Source organism: Adiantum capillus-veneris, chromosome 23 (genome assembly GCF_014529385.1).
Source record: "Adiantum capillus-veneris isolate H3 chromosome 23, ASM1452938v2, whole genome shotgun sequence".
In the NCBI taxonomy this organism is placed as follows: Eukaryota; Viridiplantae; Streptophyta; class Polypodiopsida; order Polypodiales; family Pteridaceae; genus Adiantum; species Adiantum capillus-veneris.
The window spans coordinates 89,472,534-89,490,736 of NC_140953.1; the positions used below are offsets into that span (position 1 = coordinate 89,472,534).

An 18,203-nucleotide genomic window follows, 5' to 3' on the forward strand; every position below is an offset into this window, starting at 1 on the left:
AAAACATGCCCTTTTTTGCTCTTTTCACCTTCATTGAGTCCGCATTGAGAATGCCTCCCCCTTCCTAGTCGGAGTCCTCCCGGACGACAAGGTCTTGCCTCAGGGTATTAGAGTGCATAGGTTAAAAATTGTGCTAATGCGTGGCCTTGGAATGTGGCCCTATTTGATGCATGCTCAGTTAATGCATGGAAAAATTAATGTTGTGCGAGAGGAGGGAATAAGCAAGATGCTTATTGGCATTCGACGTCGAGGTTTCCTGTTTGTTGTTGATTTGGTTGGCTGATTTTCTTTGCAAGTAAAAGTTGTAACTCTACTGCTCTTTGTTTGATCTTCTTTCTTGCAAAAGCTGCTTGGTTTGCCGCTACTGTCGATATGGCCCTGGTTGTCTCCGTGGAGAGAACTGTCGTGGCTAAATTGGCCGGTCTTTTTCTCTTTTGCTTGCCATTTGTAGCTTTGTTTTGGAGGCTTTTGTAGGTTTATTGCCTCGTTTGTGGTCGTCATTGTTGTTCTACTGATCGACACCCACATAGATCGGTTTGCCGGTTTCATTTGTATTGAGTGTCGGCCTGCTGGTGTTGCTTGTACTCAAGGGAGTTCCTGTTGCTTTGGGATCCAAATGTGAGTCACATTTAAGTGGTTACTGAGAATTCTCTTTGGGATCCGTATCCTTTTTATTCCCGTGGTTGTTGGTTCAACTGTGTTCTTCGGTTGACTTCTACTGTTGTATTGTGGTTTGTATGCCATGTCACCTCTATCCTTCCATACCCATACTTGTTTTTCGCGTGTTGCTAACCTTGATCTATTCACTCCTGTCTGTGTTGTCATATTTTTATAGATAACATGGTTGGCAGTTCCCTGGTTGTTCTCCATGGGTATCATGTTGTGCTTTATTGGCACCCATCCTTTTTGTTCTTTATCCAGTGATGGTGGTGCTGTCATCTAGTTCTTCCGGGTTTGCTGAGCAAAGGCTACCACCTGTTGGTCTTGTGCATGCTGAATTTTAACTGTATCCAAATTTCAATCTATCTGCACATTATACTCTTTCTACCAAGGTTGTCCCAACAACATGGGGTGTAGTGTGCTCGCATCCTCAACCACATAAAACTTGTGGGGGTAGACATATTGATGTATTTGTACATGCAATATTGTCCAGCCCAATGTTCCTAGCGAATGTGAGGTACTACATTCCAGCACTTGTGGAGTAGGATGTAGTTGATCTTTGGGCTTGAGCTGTTTATATACTTTGTAAGAGATTAGATTTGCTTGAGCTCTAGAATCAAGCAATGCCGCCGATTCAACTTGATTTCTATCCACTTTGACTGCAATTATTGGCTCCACTGTGTCTTCACCAAAATTCGATAATCGAATAGCATTTATTCACAAAGGTGATCCACTTTGTTGTTGTTGTCGTAGAAGCCTTCTTTTTGCAATGCGTTCGTTTGCTTCTGCTTGTGATTCTTCTCGTACCCTCTGTTTTTCCTTCATCCGTTGTTTTTCTTGATGGATTTGTTGAAGCATATCCCGTGTTAGTGGTAAATGATACTTTTTTAACCGACACCCACTAATCTAATTTGGCATTTCTTCTCCTGCCAATGTAACAAGTTTGACAACTCCACTTTGTGATAAGTCACTACTCACAAAGGGTCCCATCCCTCGCTTTTTAAGTTTCCTGGCATGTTGCTTCAAAGTATAAACAAGTACATAATCACTTGTTTTGGACTCTTTCGTACGCACATGCTTGTCAAAAAACTCTTTTTGTCTTCTCTTTTTAGCATAGATCAAAGCTACAGCTCTCAGTCGAAGTTCATCTAGCTTTTCAAGATCATCTATTCTTGAAGAGAGCTCATGCCCTGTCCATTCCAAGCGTTTCGCTACTCATAGAGTTGGAACTAAAAATTCTATGGATAATATAGCATTTAGACCAAACACCATGTTGTATGATGTTGTTCCGATTGATGTTTTGTAAGCTACCCTGTATGCCCATAGTGTTGAGTGTAATTGTTGATCCTAGTCCGTTCGTGACTCTGATACAATTTTAGTCAAAATAATGCGTAGTGTTTTATTTGTGGTCTCAGCTTGTCCATTTGCCTGTTGATGATATGGAGCAAATTTTCTATGTATGACCATGAATTCCTCTAGCAGATATTCAATGACTTCATTAAGAAAATGTGTTCCTCGATCACTGACAATTTCTATTGGTAACCCATATCATACAAAGACATTCTCATGCAAAAATTGTGCAATGGTTCTTGCGTCTGCTTTTTGTGTTGCTTTGGCTTCCGCCCATTTTGTTAGATAGTCCATATCCACAATGATATATTGGGTATGGGTGCGATATACAGGGGGTGAAATAGGCCCCACAAAATCAATGCCCCATTTTGCAAATGCCCGTGATCCCATCATTGGCCGTAGTGGCATCTCATCTCTCTTTATCGGCACCTTAGTGCGCTGACATGCTTCACAATGCTTTACAAACTCCTCAGCATCCATGTGCAGTGTAGGCCACCATATTCCTGCGGCGGTCAAGATAATTTCTGTCGTCTTATCGCCTGAAAATTGGCCTCCAGTTATTCCTCCATGTGTGTGTTCTAAAATCAACAGGTATTCACTTTCACTTGCACAGATTCTAAGTTGATTTTCCTTTTCTCTCTTATAGAGTTGATTTCCAATTAAATTAAAGTCTCGAGACTCCAACTCTATAGCCCTTTTTTGTGCTTTTGTTATGTTTTCAGGAAATGTCCTTGTTGTTAAGAAATCAATGATATATTGACTCCATGCAGATGCAATGTTTACCTGAAACAATGTCGCGTGATCCACCGGTCGTTTGGCACTACATATATTACAATTGGTAACATAAGCATGTGTGTCAGCATACATAGTTGGCCAATAAACTCCTACGTGTTTCAATCTTTGGTGTGTTTTCATTGTTGAACAATGAAATTCACAATCCTGGATGTGTGCTTCTTCAAGATAACACTCGAATTCCTCTGGATTTATACATAATCGTAGAATTTGGTCCGAGCCTAGATGGTAGAGTCGTTCTGCAATCAATTGAAAGTTTTTTGTTTGCCAAAATGTTTGTTGTTTGGATCTGTCTTCCTTGTTATAGATGAGTTTTACCCTTTTTTACTACCAGTCTGAAGTCAAACTCTAGCAATATAATAAACCAGCATACACTTCTCCCAGTATTGCATGGTTTATTAATTAGATACAAAAGAGCTTGATGATCTGTGAAGAACACAAATTTTCTTATAAGCAAATAATACCGAAATTTCTTTACATCATAAATCATTCCTAATCCCTCTCTTTCAGTGGTAGAGTAGGTCTTTTCTCCACTATTTAGATGTCGGCTCGCATAACAAACCGAAAAATCCATTGTTCCGTCTCCAGGTTGAGCCAGAATACTCCCAATTGCATATGCAGATGCATCAATGTGAACATGGAATATCTTTTCCCAATTTGGTGCTTTAAGTACAGGTGCTGATACCAGGTTTTCCTTAAGCTTTTGGAATGAAGTTTCATACTTATCAATCCAATTGAAATTGACTAATAAGCGATACAAAGGTTGTGCAATAATTGCATACATATATATGAATCTTCGATAATATACATAGTGTCCCATGAAGGATCGTACTTGTTTGGCATTAGTTGGCCTGGGAAAGTCTACTATGACCCTAATTTTTTATAGGTCAGTGGTTATGCCATTTCTCGAGACAATGTGTCCTAAGATGCGGCCTTGCCTAACCATAAAAATGCACTTTCCCGGGTTGAGATAGATTCGATATGTTCTCCACTTCTCAAATACCTTTTGTAAATGGCCAATATGTTCTTCTCGTATGAGAGAGTGGACACAGAGATCATCCATTTATATTTCTAAGAATATTCTCAGGTAGTCTTTGAACGCATGAGTCATTAATCTTTGGAAGGTTAGGCCAAAAGGCATAACTCTATACGCATATATTCCCCACTCTGTGGCAAATGCTGTTTTGTGTTCATCCTCTATTGCAATTGCCAATTGGTTATACCCTGAAAACCCATCTAAGGAAAAAGCCCATTTTTCAGCCACCCTCTCAAGCACATGTTCTATGATCGGCAAGGGATAATTATCCCTTATTGTGGCCGCGTTCACTTTTTTGAGGTTCACACACACACACGGCTTTCCGTTCTTTTTGGGGACAACCACAATGGGTGAGACCCAATCTGTATGCTCGATTTCATAGATGAATTCAACATCCATCAGCTTGTCAATCTCTTCTTTGATTCGTTTAGCGAATGTGTCATTATATGTGTAAGAGCGTTGTTTGCTAGGTTTGGCATTTTGATTTCAAAGGAATTGTATGTTGGCATATCGATGGATCAAATCCTTTGAGGTCTTTGTAGGACCATGAAAACACATCTTTATACTTCTTGAGAAGTTGTGTTAGCCTTTCTTCTTCTTCAGGCTCTAAATCATTTGCTATATAGATAGGCTGAGGCTCTTCGCCTGACATAGCGAGGTCTATCCGTTTTGCATTTTCCGGTCGTAAGATTCCTTGTTTATTCTTTCCCTTACTGGTGGCGTCATTATGATTTTTCTATCTTGGATAGTGAATTTTTGATAATAGGATGGTACATTCATGTTCCCTTTTTGTGAATCCTCCCTCCCTTCACTTTCTTCTTCAATAGTCCATACCTCTCATAACGACGACCGTTTTAGCTCTTGGTATTTCTTTTTACGCTCCATTTTGGTCCACTCTGGGTCTTCTATTTTTTCTTGTTTTGAGTGTTGAGATTTTCTTGATTTTGTTTCTGTTTTAGTCTTCTGTGCTTGTTTTATTTCCTCATGTGTCTTTTCCCTTCAAAATCTTGAAAATCTTCTTGATATTTGGTTTTTTACACAATCCTATGCCTTGACAAGCATTAGATAGTGAGTTTTATCTTTCATCCTGGGCATCAAGTTCTCTCTAATTTTGTTTTCTGTTGTTTTTTTTCTATAGCATTCTTGGCGTCTAGGGTGTTGATTTGAAAAATCATAAAACTTGATATTCACTGTTGTCTCCCCACCCTCGCTTGAGCTATCTGAACACTCGTTATCTGCATCGTTAATTTAATTCCAGATGCTCAAAGGAGTCATAAAGCTCTTCTTGTTCTGGTGAGTCTGTTTGGGAGGTAATTCCTCCTAGCATTGGTCCTTCACCGAAGAAACCTCCCAGAGCTGTTGCCTACCCATCATGAAGAAGGACTTATCTGATGAAGTGTCAGTATCACCACCCTCCTCAATGATTGGTGCTAATGGATCTAGCTTTGCCTGAGTTACACTCTTCTCAGTGGACACTAAGCTACCCTGATCACCTGCCACTTTTTGGTCTCTAGGAATGTGTCTTCCTCATCTTAAATTCATCAAACTTAGCAATGCAATTTATCACAAATCCAACTAGTCACCTGGCAAGGGATCAATTTCCGCACAATTTCTTGCCTTGCCACTGAATATACCTGTACACAAGCATTTAATTTCGGCAATCGAATCAAAGCATTTAACCGCTAGAGGTGGTCTTAGTAATGATTGGTATAACTGGAGGGTTAACCTTAACCACTACTGTAGTCTATACACTTCGTATGTTCTTGATTAGGTCTGCTAATTTGGAGTTGTACTTTACCCGAGTGTTTGTCACTGTAGAGGTAAAGTCTTAATTCCGTCTTTGCTCCGTCAAAAGGTCAAACAAGGTCCAATTTCACTTCTGAAAGAAGTTCTAGAACTCTTAAGTCAATTGGAACATCACTCTATGTCCACAGTCAGATTTTGACTTCAATATCATGCCTTAGACATACTATGTGTAGTATGTCTATCTGCTCAAAATTGCTCCAAATTCAAACCACAGACTCCTCTTAAGGTGCTGATCACTCTCGTATGCTCACACTTGGATTTGGAGTCTTTTGAAATCCATATCTGGCAATTTCCGACTTTTGGTCTTATCCTTTCAAGATATGGTCAAGTTCCCTCTTACAAGTGCATATAGGGTAATTGCTACCTTCTAAACACACTGGTCAACTCAGATTTTCAAAATTCTCACTAGAACACCCTGTAGACATCCTACGTGTAGGATGTCTACTCCTTTTCTCAGACTAAAGTGCTACTTTGCCTTCCCTATGCTCTCAGAAAGTGCCAATATGCCTTGCCAGTCCAAAATATTTGCAAATTTCTTTCAATTTAAATCTTTTCTAAACTTTTACGTTTTCTGAGTCCTCCTTTTAGCTTTTGGGAAATCCAATAAGGAAAAAACACTCAAGTCTATATGTTACTAGGGTGAAACCCACCCTCTGAACACACAGGTGACCTCAGTTTCCCCAAATTCCCTGCTAATAAACCCCAGGAGACATGCTACACGTAGGATGTATATTGTCTTAAAATTTAAATGTTTTATGACAGAAGTACTCCCTATGCTCTATTGCTCTCTCAAAAATACTCAGAGAAACTTTTCAACTTCAATTCAGCTTCTAAACACACTTTTCCGTCTTTTACAGCTCTTTGATGAGCCTAACAGCAAATATAACATGCATGAAGTGCTCTAGATCATAAATCATGATGTCCTACTTACCCTACTCCTACTCATCATGTGAGATGGTGATTTTTAGTGCTTCGGTTTCTTCCTAGCCTCCCCGGATTCTCAAGCTATCCTTTCACTGCCTTTACCACTCCAACTCCTACCTAATACTACCTAAGTTTAAGGATCTAGGCCAAAAACTCGCTCCTGAGACTCCTCCTAAGACCTAGAGAGTCCCCCACCCTCTGATCCTATCTAAATGTAAAATAAGACTCTGGCCAGAGAATCCCTATCCTGAAGGACTAGTCTCGGTCACCTACCTAGGTTTTTCGTCCCTGGCAGCGACGCCAATGTTGGCGGATACGCCGCGACAGACGTCAGCACAGCAAGAACTCACCTAACAAGATTTGTCAACTAAGGACGAAGCTCGACCCGCAAGCACGTGGAAGCAAGTATAGGGTGTCAACCTACACTCGACCGACTATTGACTACTTCCTACAAGGGTTTCTACCCAATGTCTAAGTTACAGCCTTCAAGAGTACACAAGAGGAGATTTCCTACAATGTTTTCAAGAGACAAATACCCATCAAACATTCTCGAAATGCTACGTAACTGGAGGGAAATCCTATTAACATCAATAGGTCACTCTCCCTAAGGTCCGTGACCCAAAACCCCAACCCTAAACACCCGGTGTAGAATCACGTAGGATGGATGATAGGTTTTTATAGGTCATTGTTTCTGAAAAATAAAGTGCCTAATGTGTAGCTCTACTCAGTGCGAACGCATGGATATACTGAAATGCAAAAACGGACAACGTATGCTCACTGGAATCACCAGATATAGCTCATGGGTAGATCTCACAAAGTCGGGTCGTACACTTGCAATGTAGGTGTTGGCGCGTAGCTCTCTTCGGGGGAAACAAGCTGCACTTCTCCACACTTGATTGTGACCACTAGTGTGCGCATAGCGTCAGGATAAACTCTCACTCTCTCTCGTACACAGAGTATGCTCAACTCACATAGACAAAACTTATCAAAATGACAAAAGGTTTTTTTGCATTAAGGTCAAAAGTGGTATAAATACCTTACAATCTCAAACCCTAATGTTCCAATTTAACCATTTTACTAAGTCTAAATGTAAAAAATGGGATACAATTTGGAAGCTTCTGCAAGCCCCACTATTTACAAAGGTGAAATGACGGTTTCTTCTCAATTAAGGAATGATTACAAAGGAAATTAGTATCCCGCCGGGCAATCATCCTCCGTTGAGTGTGTCCAGCCGCTAACAACAGATTTCTACTTTACCCTCTCTCTCTCTCTCTCTCTCTCTCTCTCTCTCTCTCTCTCTCTCTCTCTCTCTCTCTCTCTCTCTCTCTCTCTCTCTCTCTCTCTCTCTCTCTCTCTCTCTTTGAAGGTAGTGGCAGAAAGTGCCCTCTAACTAGAAATCTGGTGTCGTGGCCATTGTGGTTGATCTCCTCTATCAAATTTTTTTCATTCTTATCTCTGTCCAGCTAGCCTTTGCCTTTGCCTTTGTGTGAGCTCTTGGTTTTGTCTTTGGCTTCAAACTCCGAGCCAAAAAAAGCGTTGTGTCACATTAATAACATTGGTTTTCGAACCTCATGGGTACCAAGGCAACTAATTAAGTGTTGGTAATGTAGTCCTTTTTTCAAGCTTGCCTTTGCCTCTGTCCTCTAGGGAAATCGTCCATTTTATTTTGGCATGACAATCTCAAGCAAAAAAAAACAACGATTTCATTAGGAACTGTTATCAAGCATAGGACGCTAACGGGGAATTGGTTGATCTATTGTCAATAGCCAATTGTGGGTTTTGGTCGTTAATGTTGCTAGCGCTAGAGTAGGGGGGAGGGAGGATTGCAGGTACAAGATCTGTTACTTTGGTTCCTTCTTGTACTCCAAAAAATGGCTTCAAAATTCCACCAAGCCACATCAAAAGTTCCTTCGTGGGCTCTTGCAAGTCGCCTTCCTAGATCCAATCCAAATTGCTCAATTCTCCCTTTGCAAGCTTCCTTCTCACTTCTCTAAGCCAAGTAACTTCCTCCAATTCCCCTCTCTTGGGCTATAATATCCCAAAACAATCTTGCATAAGGCGTTTTAAAAGGCAGCATTAGAATCACGCTAGAACCCTGCGAGGAGGAAAGGGGGGTGGGGGGGGACTGGTGTTTTGAAACACATTTAGCAAGGGAAGAAATTGCTTCTTCGGATGCCACCTTCTGGAGGAAGAGAGCCAAAGTCACCATAGTGAATTTTAAAATGCCATCGCATTAGGGGGCGTGGGCAGTGTTGCGTAAGGCAATGTGTTGCGAACGTCCCAAAATGTGCCAAAGATCACAAAGGCATCCACCACCAGAGCCACTACCCTACCTAGCTGGGTTTTAAAATGCTAACACTGGGCTATCAACGACAGGGATAGTAGGGAGAGGGGGATAACTGGTGCCATTGGAAATTTACTACCAGTGTTTTAGAACACAAATTGTAGAGGATAGGGATCGCGTCGTTGACTCTTCTCATGAGCGCTTCTCGGTGAAACTACTCCAGGGTCACTGAGAATGCAAAAAAACCTAGACCTTGAATAGGGAGAAAAGAATATTTTTTTAACAAAATAATTTTTCCTTTTCTACTTAGTGTATCCGCAACAGGGTTAGCTATGCAAAACACATAATTATACCACCAATTGTTCAAAAAATTGAGACCATCGTTCTTGTCTATCACTCCAATGTGCACTAGGCATAGATTGAAGCCACTTAAGTGCTTGGTGATCGTTGCGAATGACAAATTAATCACGCCTAGCTAGAAATGAAATGCTTCTAATGCTTCAAGGCATGGACGACAGAGAGAAATTATTTATCATATACAAAATCTATCTTCTTAGAACTATTTATTTTATGAGAGAGAAGTACCACTAGTTGATCATTTTGTTGTAAAATTGCACTTATATCAATGTTGCTAGCATCACTCCAAACATTGAAAGGCTCCTCCCAAGAGGCGAGGATGAGGCATGGTGCCTCTAAGAATGATACTTTGAGTGCTTTAAAAAAAGTCTTAGTAGCATCGGTCATGACTACGTGCTAATGGCAAGTCTTGACACCTTTTAATAAATCAAATAATTGTGCACCAATGTGTGCCAAGTTTCCAATGTGAAAACTATATGCTTGACACAAACCCAAAAAAGAGCGAACATCATATGCTTTCTCAAGCATAAGCCACTCTCTTACCTCACCTTAGACCTACCTTGGTAGGATCAAGCCAAATGTTGGAGAGAGAGAGAGAGAGAGAGAGAGAGAGAGAGAGAGAGAGAGAGAGAGAGAGAGAGAGAGAGAGAGAGAGAGAAACGATACCCTGCAAGAATCAATGTCTCAAGGTGATCCCAAGCTGCGATTTTTTAGTGTGATGCATATGTAGCCTATCGAGCAATCTTTCTTTCTCTCTCTCTCTCTCTCACACACACTACACACACATATTTACTTATTTCTATATATATTTATAATTTACACACACTCATATATATTATATCTCTATTTATTTATTACCCAAGTGTGGTAGCTTGGCTATCTTGAGCAGAATTTTGAGTTCTAGATAGATTTTTGAAGTCTCTTGGGATTGTTTCTCTATGATGTTAAAGATTCTCTTGTGTGTGTGTGTGTGTGTGTTTGTGTGCACGCGCATGCACGCACGCATCCAAGTGCGCAAGGGACCAACACTCAAAATCTCTCTCATAGAGTGCTTTCAGCTAGAATGGGTTATATTTCTTTTCAATGAAGGGGTGGCTCTCTCTCTCTCTCTCTCTCTCTCTCTCTCTCTCTCTCTCTCTCTCTCTCTCTCTCTCTCTCTCTCTCTCTCTCTCTCTCATGCACGCGTGTGCGTGCACGTTCACGTACATATGTTAGCAGGACACCATTTATGTCAAGAATTAGCATTGGATGGTACTAAAAAAGGGATTTTTTTGTATTCTCCCATGGGTGTATTCAATACTTCTCTCTTTGAGACTTTGCATCCACCTCATCATCAAGTTCTTGGTCATCACTACATTGATTGCCACCAGTATCAGCACCACACTCTTCCACATCATTGACTTCTGGGTCCTGGTCAACATTAGACTGGTTGCCACCAGTACCAGTGTCAATATTTTCCATCATCAACCTTCACTTCCTGGTCACCATTAGATTGACTTCCACCAATATAGGCACCACAATCTTCCACATCATTGACTTCTAGGTCTTGGGAAACATTACATTGGTTGCACCAGTACCAGTACCAATATCTTCTACATCATCAACTTTCACTTCCTGGTCACCATTAGATTGGATGCCACCAGTATCAGCACCACATTCTTCCACATCATTGACTTCTCGTTCTTGGTTAACATTATATTGGTTTCCACGAGTACCAGCACCAATATCTTCTACATAATCAACTTTTACTTCCTGGTCACCATCAAATTGGCTGTCACAAGTATCAACATCACATTCTTCCATTTTATCTTCAACTCCACACTTTTCTACCATTTCAATTACTCAATCCACATTGGGATTCACAGAGGCAGCTTCTAAACATGCAAACACCAATAACAAGATAGACACTAATTAAAGGCAAAAAAGAAAACTAGTAATCATTGGCTCAAAGTAAACATAATATTTAAGGAAACAGGTTCGATACAAGTCGCAAAATGCAAAATCCAAAAAGAGTAGAGTCAATCATGGCCAAAATACAAAAATAGCTAGGGCTAGAGTCTTTTTTTGACTCTGGTTTTGCAGGCACCTTTTCTTCCCACTTCTTCAACAACATTGGCAAATGCCTCTTCATATACCTCACATATTGAAGCTGGAGGACACTGTTTTTTTGGTGGTTCTACAACAAGAAGAGGATGGAGAGAGTCTCATGAATTTTTTAACACATCTTCTAACATTAATAAACAAAACTGTAAACATATCTTTTAGCTTCCTTTTTTTATTTCTGCAATTTCATTAGTGTTTCCAATAGCATAGGACTCCCTCCAATCACATCCTTGCTCTCTGAACTGGCATGTAGTAGACGCCAAGTTATCTCTACCAACTTCCATCTCATCATCCTTAGCATTGTCAGCATCCTTTTGCATTTGGCTATCAATATCCACATTGTCCCCCAAAATCACATCTTCCTTCTCAATTTTAGCCTCCATATGTCAAATAGTACTAGCACCTTCAACATTGGTATGCAAGGGGCACGGTTTTATGCTAGAACATGTGGCCATGGCATTGTCATCCATTGATTCATTTATTTATCCCATCATCAGGATTTGCCATCATATAAACCATACAAAACCATCATTGACCTTCATAAGCATTACACCCTGCAAGTTGACAAGGGGGGTGACACTTCAAAAAAAGGAAAATTACGGTTGTGCACTGGTAGCCACCAAGATTTCCTTGCTAATCACCAGCCTTGCTGACACTGTTACCTAACTTGATAGAATCTTCCTTTATAAATATCTCTAGAAGATACTATGCTGCTATTGGTAGCACTGGTACCTAGCTAGCTAACTAGTGCTTGGGAGCTACCTAGCTAGTTATCTCCCTAGAGAGCAACGGTAGCTTCCAAGCTAGCACTCCTAGAAATCAAGCTATCTAAGAGCTATCTGAAAGCTACCAATAGTCCAAGTAGACTAGACGGTTCTCAATGCTTATACTAGTACAAGGTGCCAATTACCAATATAGCTACCTAGCAACCAAGGTACCACTAGAGGCTACCATTGTAGCAAAAACATCTAAGACATGGGTCACTATCGGTGCAAACTAACACAATGCTGGTACATGCTGCATACATCTTCCCAACCTATCAAATAAAACATAGAATGCATACGTGACTCGATTTTAGTTTTGATAGCACTATAAGGCATCACTAGTCTTGATGTAGTTTGTGACTCCACCACATAACTTTGGGAACCAACATGGCCTACCATAACAAATGACCGCGCAATAGGTGAGATGGTATGCATGCATCCAATACCCAGGTAAGTGTCCTTGCTTGCTGTAAGGTGAGCAAAACAATACATATGGTATGCATGAGTGCAAGGTAGCACAAACATGCCAAGACATCCTCATCATACATGACCAATCCAAAAGAATTACAAATGCTACGCCTATCTAAGGGCCCCAGACCACAACTGGTGGAAATTTGGGGGTAGCCACAAACACTAAAAACTACTTTTCTCCTTTTGGTTTGCATGCTTTTGATAAACTTCATTTGTTCACACAACAACGCTTCTCTTTCCTGCTCCAACTCAAGCTACTCCAAAGCTGCAAACTTAGCACCATCAAGCACATTGTCCATAACTATCCCTGCTATTGTAGAGATAGTGAGAATTAATGTATCAACTCTACTCTTCAATGCCAAGAATTTCCCTGCATCTTGCGCATCCATATCTTTTTCCCCCTCTTGAAACCCCGAGGGATTCACTCTATATACAAAACGGGATGCCACCTGCGAGCGGACAACTTTGAAAAAACCCCTATATACGAATCATATTAGGGAATATGACCCCCCTTTCTACGCTTATACGACAATCCATGCAAAAAACTATCATACCCCTATCTTACATATAAAATTAGGTCTTACATGATCCAACTGAGTAAAACTAGTCAAAGAGCGTGTAGCATAGTGATTGGCAACCTACTAAGTAACCACTTCTATTGATAACTAGATGTACGCTCAATGTGTCTTAGTTGACTTTCAAACTATGTGCCCGTTCAGTCTACACTCTAGCTACTCGTCCAATTGTTACTCCAAAAACATGGTTACGAAGTTTTGTTAGGTTCTCCATGTAAATTTGCATCTATACAAACTCTTTATAGCTTTCATCCCTCAATGAATGAACTATATGCAAAGCAGTGTTAGTTCTTGCATGTATCTTTGTAGCTATTGAATCACAAGTTTGAGGGCAGAATCTTTTGGGAAGCTCCCAAGCTTAAAAATAAGGGAGGGGGTATCATATTTAGGGGGGAGAGCGAGAAAAGGGAAACATGATATAAATTACCGGGGGCCTACCCCTAACTTATACGCTTATGCAACTTGTAAAAGAAACCCCCTCCCCTGCACTTACGCGGTGCGGTAAGTTTTCCATGGTGAATCCCCCGGGCTTGAAACTCGGCCTCTGCAAATTGCAATTGTTGTCTTAGACTGTTCACCATGAGTTGTCCACCTTCCTCTCAATGTATATTTGCCTTGAGCGACTTTGCCTTTCTTTCAGCTTCACTGACTTCCAATATGGAAGTAGCATGTCCGGTTTCAACCGTCTCATGCATTCTATCCAATTTTTCAAGAGACTCCATACTAAAGCATATGTACTTAATCACATCGTGCACTCCCAATGATGGAGGTTCCAGCCCTTGCTCATGCGCCAACTCTGATTGCTCAGTCTTTGTCCCCTGTTTGTAGCCTAGAAATATGTGCTACAAAAGATCCATGGAAAATTGCCCATCTATTCTTCTTTGCCTACAGATTGGATGCCTCCATAGCGTTAATTGTGTCCTTAGCAAACAAAGACCAATTTACTTTCCCCTTCAGTTGTCATGCAGAAACCCCCTGGCAAATTATTTGGTTGCCTCCAGTCCATAATGGCTGGGAGGTTCTTGGTAAACTGATGTGAACAACTTGTAGAACCTAGGACAAAACTCTATCTTCAAAGCCCGGCATGATTATTAAGCGAGGCAGACCTCACCAATGATGAGTGGCTGAAGTGTTTTGAGGAGGTTCTTAAAAGGGGCACAAAACTCTATCTTCATGTGCACAGACCCTAGCATGCATGTGCAACACACCTTAAAAAAAACCACAAAAGGCGGGCACCTGAAAAAAAATTGCATGCACAACATGTGATGTGTTAAGATTCTCACCTCTGTGCTTGGAGTGGCGTATGAGCCTAGCTGCATGTTGGACTTCTTGCTTGGTGTAGTAGGTGACTTGGGTGTAAGAGGAGAATTCCCCTTAGCTCCTTTGGCCTTTGCTGCAGCTGAGAATGAGAGGAGGAAGCTAGCAACCTATGACTTTTACTGGCTGGGGATGGCTCTAGAGAAGATTCAGAGCTTGAGGTAGCAAGAGAAGAAGTGAGAGAGGGAGGCAAGAAAGTAGGTTTCACATTTGTGGAGTGATTGTCTGTTGCACCCGCACCCTTGATGTATGGTCTCTGTCTCAACTGCTACTCAATTTCTCCCCCACGTCTGGCGTTCTCATGCTGGCGAGCTCCCCCCACCCCCCCAGAGGAGGGCAGTAACCGACAAGCTCTTGTCATTGTGGTGGCCAGTGGTGCAAAGGTGCCATGCCCACTACTCTTTTAATTTTGGTGCACTAAGTGACAAAGTTTTAGTAGCCCATGTCAATTTTAAAAACTTCCTTCATTTTTGAACACTCCATTAGATTCGTGTGGCTACCAGCAGCTGAGCTAGCTCCCAACTCCCACCCCTGAAATTTGGTAGGTAGTGTAACACACCTATTCATGCATACATCCACCACCAAATTGTTCAAAAAACTAGGACTATTGTGCTTTTCTATCACTCCAATGTGCACTAGGCATAGATTGAAGCCACTTAAGTGCTTGGTGATCTTTGTGAACGACAAAATTAATCACGCCTATAAATGAAATGCTTCCAATGCTTCAAGGAATGAATGATAGAGATAAGCTCTTTGTCACTAGTTGATCATTCTGTTGTTGTAAAACTGCACCTATAGCAATGATGCTAGCATCATTCCAAACCATGAAAGTCTCCTCCTCCTCCCAAGAAGAAAGGATGAGTCATGGTGCCTCTGAGAATGATACTTTGAGCGCTTCAAAAGCACTCTTAGTAGCACCAGTCATATGTGCACACGTGCGCGCACATGCATGCCCGCACGTGCGCACACACACACACACCCTTGATCTCCATCTTTCTTGACATGCGTGTGTTTGATGTAAAAATTGGTGCTAGGGTATTATTTCTTAGAGAGAGGAGCAAGAATGCATATTATTGACATGGGAGAATCTAGAAATGTTCTTCTAATGCTCCTGCATTGTTTTCAAACTCTTTATAGAGTGCACTTTAGTTCCTTGATAGTACTCACTAGCTCTCGTATTGAAAATGTCAAGAGTTTGATATAGTAGCTCTCTCTCTCTCTCTCTCTCTCTCTCTCTCTCTCTCTCTCTCTCTCTCTCTCTCTCTCTCTCTCTCTCTCTCTCTCTCTCTCTCTCTCTCTCTCTCTCTCTCTCTCTCTCTCTGACACACACACACATTGTTCATTCTTATCAAGCATTGGTAAGTCGGTACGGTGGTAAGTATGTGATCAAACCAAGGCTAGGACAAGGTGGTAGCTATGGAGAGCTATAACATTTAATGGCCTAGTAACTTGTGTGTAGCGGAAAATAGCATAGAAATAGTGAGCATTTCATTAGAATAGATTTCTAATGAGCATAGCAAGAGTGCTTAGATGGAGATAGCAACAAAAAAAATAACACCTAGTTAGATAGGCATGATCAATACTTCAAAATAGAGAGAAATTAAGCTATTAACAACAATTGAGGACCGGATTTACATGGAGCTGGTCCCCCTCCAACGGTCCCCCTCATGGCGTTGTAATATAGGTTTCCCCCATCAAGGGAGACATTTTACAATACAATACTTTGTGTTCCTTCAATAACTTGATGTTGCAATGAAGATGGAAGCCTCAAGCACCATGCAAACACTAATCAAAGATCGCAATGGGAGAAGTACTTACCCTTAGTGGAGTATGCTTACAATAACACTATACATACTTCCACGGAAAAAGAACCTTTCGAGGTAATTGAGGGAAGATAAAAAAGTCCCTTGCTAATTAAGGTACATGGGAAGATCTTCGCTGCAGATGAGTATAGCCGAGACCTACAAGAATCTTTTGAAAAGATTAAGGATGCTATCTCTATCTCACATCAAAGGCAAAAGGTTGCTGCTGACAAGCACAGAAGAGCCCAAGTCTTTAAAGAAAATGATTGGGTCTTATTAAAGTTTCCCAAGGCTCGATTAAGGCACACGACGGGCAAGAATCCTACGGGACACCAAAAGTACTATGATAAACTAGCAAAAAGGTACTATGGTCCCTTCCAGATTCTTAGGCCAATCAATGAGATGGCCTATCAACTCAAGTTGCCCAATCATTGGCTCATACACAATGCTTTCATGTGAGCCTATTAAAGCCTTACAAAGGAGAGCCACCTCAAGAACCAACTACTGAAGACCCACCGGAGATCGAGGACCAAGAGGAGGTGTTGTAGCCTGAGTCCATTCGTCGACATGAAGACAAGGTACTAAGAGGCGGTAAGACTATCCGACGATATCTTATTAAGTTTAAGAATTATCCTTTTGAAGATGCTAGATGGATGCAAGGAATACAATTAAAAGATAACCTAAACCTTGTCAATGCTAACAATGCTTCCCAAGAGTAAGCAAATGTGCAAAATGTTAAAAATGGACAAAGATTTTGTCTTATAAGACTCTCTTTTTCTTTATTGTGCACAAAAATGAAGTAGTATGCACGCTTAGATCAAGTTTGCGGAGACGACGTCTCCCAAACACCAAGTAGAGCTTGTCACTCTACTATGGGAGATTGATAGGACTAATGTGAAGACATTCTTGCGGTAGCCTCAGGCTCTCAAGCACCAAATGGACTAGTCATCCATTGTGGAATGATGTCGTAGGGTAACATAGGGATCCTCTACCCGCTAAGAAAAGGACTCATGAATATGCTTTATCTTCTCTACACGATAGTCGAGGACGACTATGATTTCAAGAGAGAGGTAATGTCATAATAATCAATATCTAATTCTCTTAAATGATTTTCTCATGTTAAACTGATCATTTAATATGGGGAAGTGCCAGGGGAGAAAAAGCTAGAATATTGGTTAAGCTAGCAGACCGGCCACAGTAGGGATCCAAAGGAGGGAAAATAGGGATCCAGAGGGGGGGGCCATCTGCAAAAGATCCATGTGCAACAATGGGCTAAAAAGACCCTAAGGTTCAGCCCATTAAGACTTCCAAAATGCTAAGGTTCCAAAATTCAAAGGTTGTGTCCAAAGGTCAACCATAGGGGAATTGGATGCTTTTTGTGTGTCCAAAAAAGTCTTTACCCATCCCTACTTAGGAGGGGGCGAGCCTTGCTTGTAGGGATGAGAGAGAAATCCACACACACACACACACAAGATCCCTTTACATAAAGGGAATGAGGGACACATGTCAGCTCCCTAGCCCAGATGCCCACAAGGTGTACCCAATTTCTATTGGATGGCCTTGGAGGTGGACCACTTAGAATTAGGCTAGATTGAATCTAGTTTAATTAATTTAAAAACACTTAATAAACGAACCAATGAGAATTAAGTCCTCTAGAAGACTATTGGCCAGTCTCCCAAGGGGTCCAATGAGCATTCATCAGCCCAATGGCTTGCCTGATTCCTATTGGCCAGGAGGCAAAGGGGTCCAATGAGAGTTTAATTGAATTGTTAAATTACCTAAAGCTCTCACAAAAGGGGAAAAGGGGACACATGTCAGAAGGCTATCACTTATACTGCTTAATTACCATTGGCTAGGCCTGGGGAGGTCCTATGAGAGTAGAGCATGAGCAAATAGCAAGAGGGGTCGACCAAGAGAGAGGAGGGGCTGATTTTTGCAAGGCATTATCACACACACACTCAC

The 18,203-nt window shown here is 41.2% G+C and overlaps 1 protein-coding gene across 1 annotated transcript; it reads right to left on the reverse strand.

Moving 5' to 3' along the window:
• Positions 1–10,748: 10,748 nt before the first annotated feature.
• On the reverse strand, positions 10,749–11,012 carry LOC147428140 (uncharacterized). Its single transcript, XM_086496633.1, has one exon. The coding sequence runs from the start codon at positions 11,010–11,012 to the stop codon at positions 10,749–10,751; it is 264 nt and encodes an 87-aa protein (XP_086352759.1).
• Positions 11,013–18,203: the final 7,191 nt, after the last annotated feature.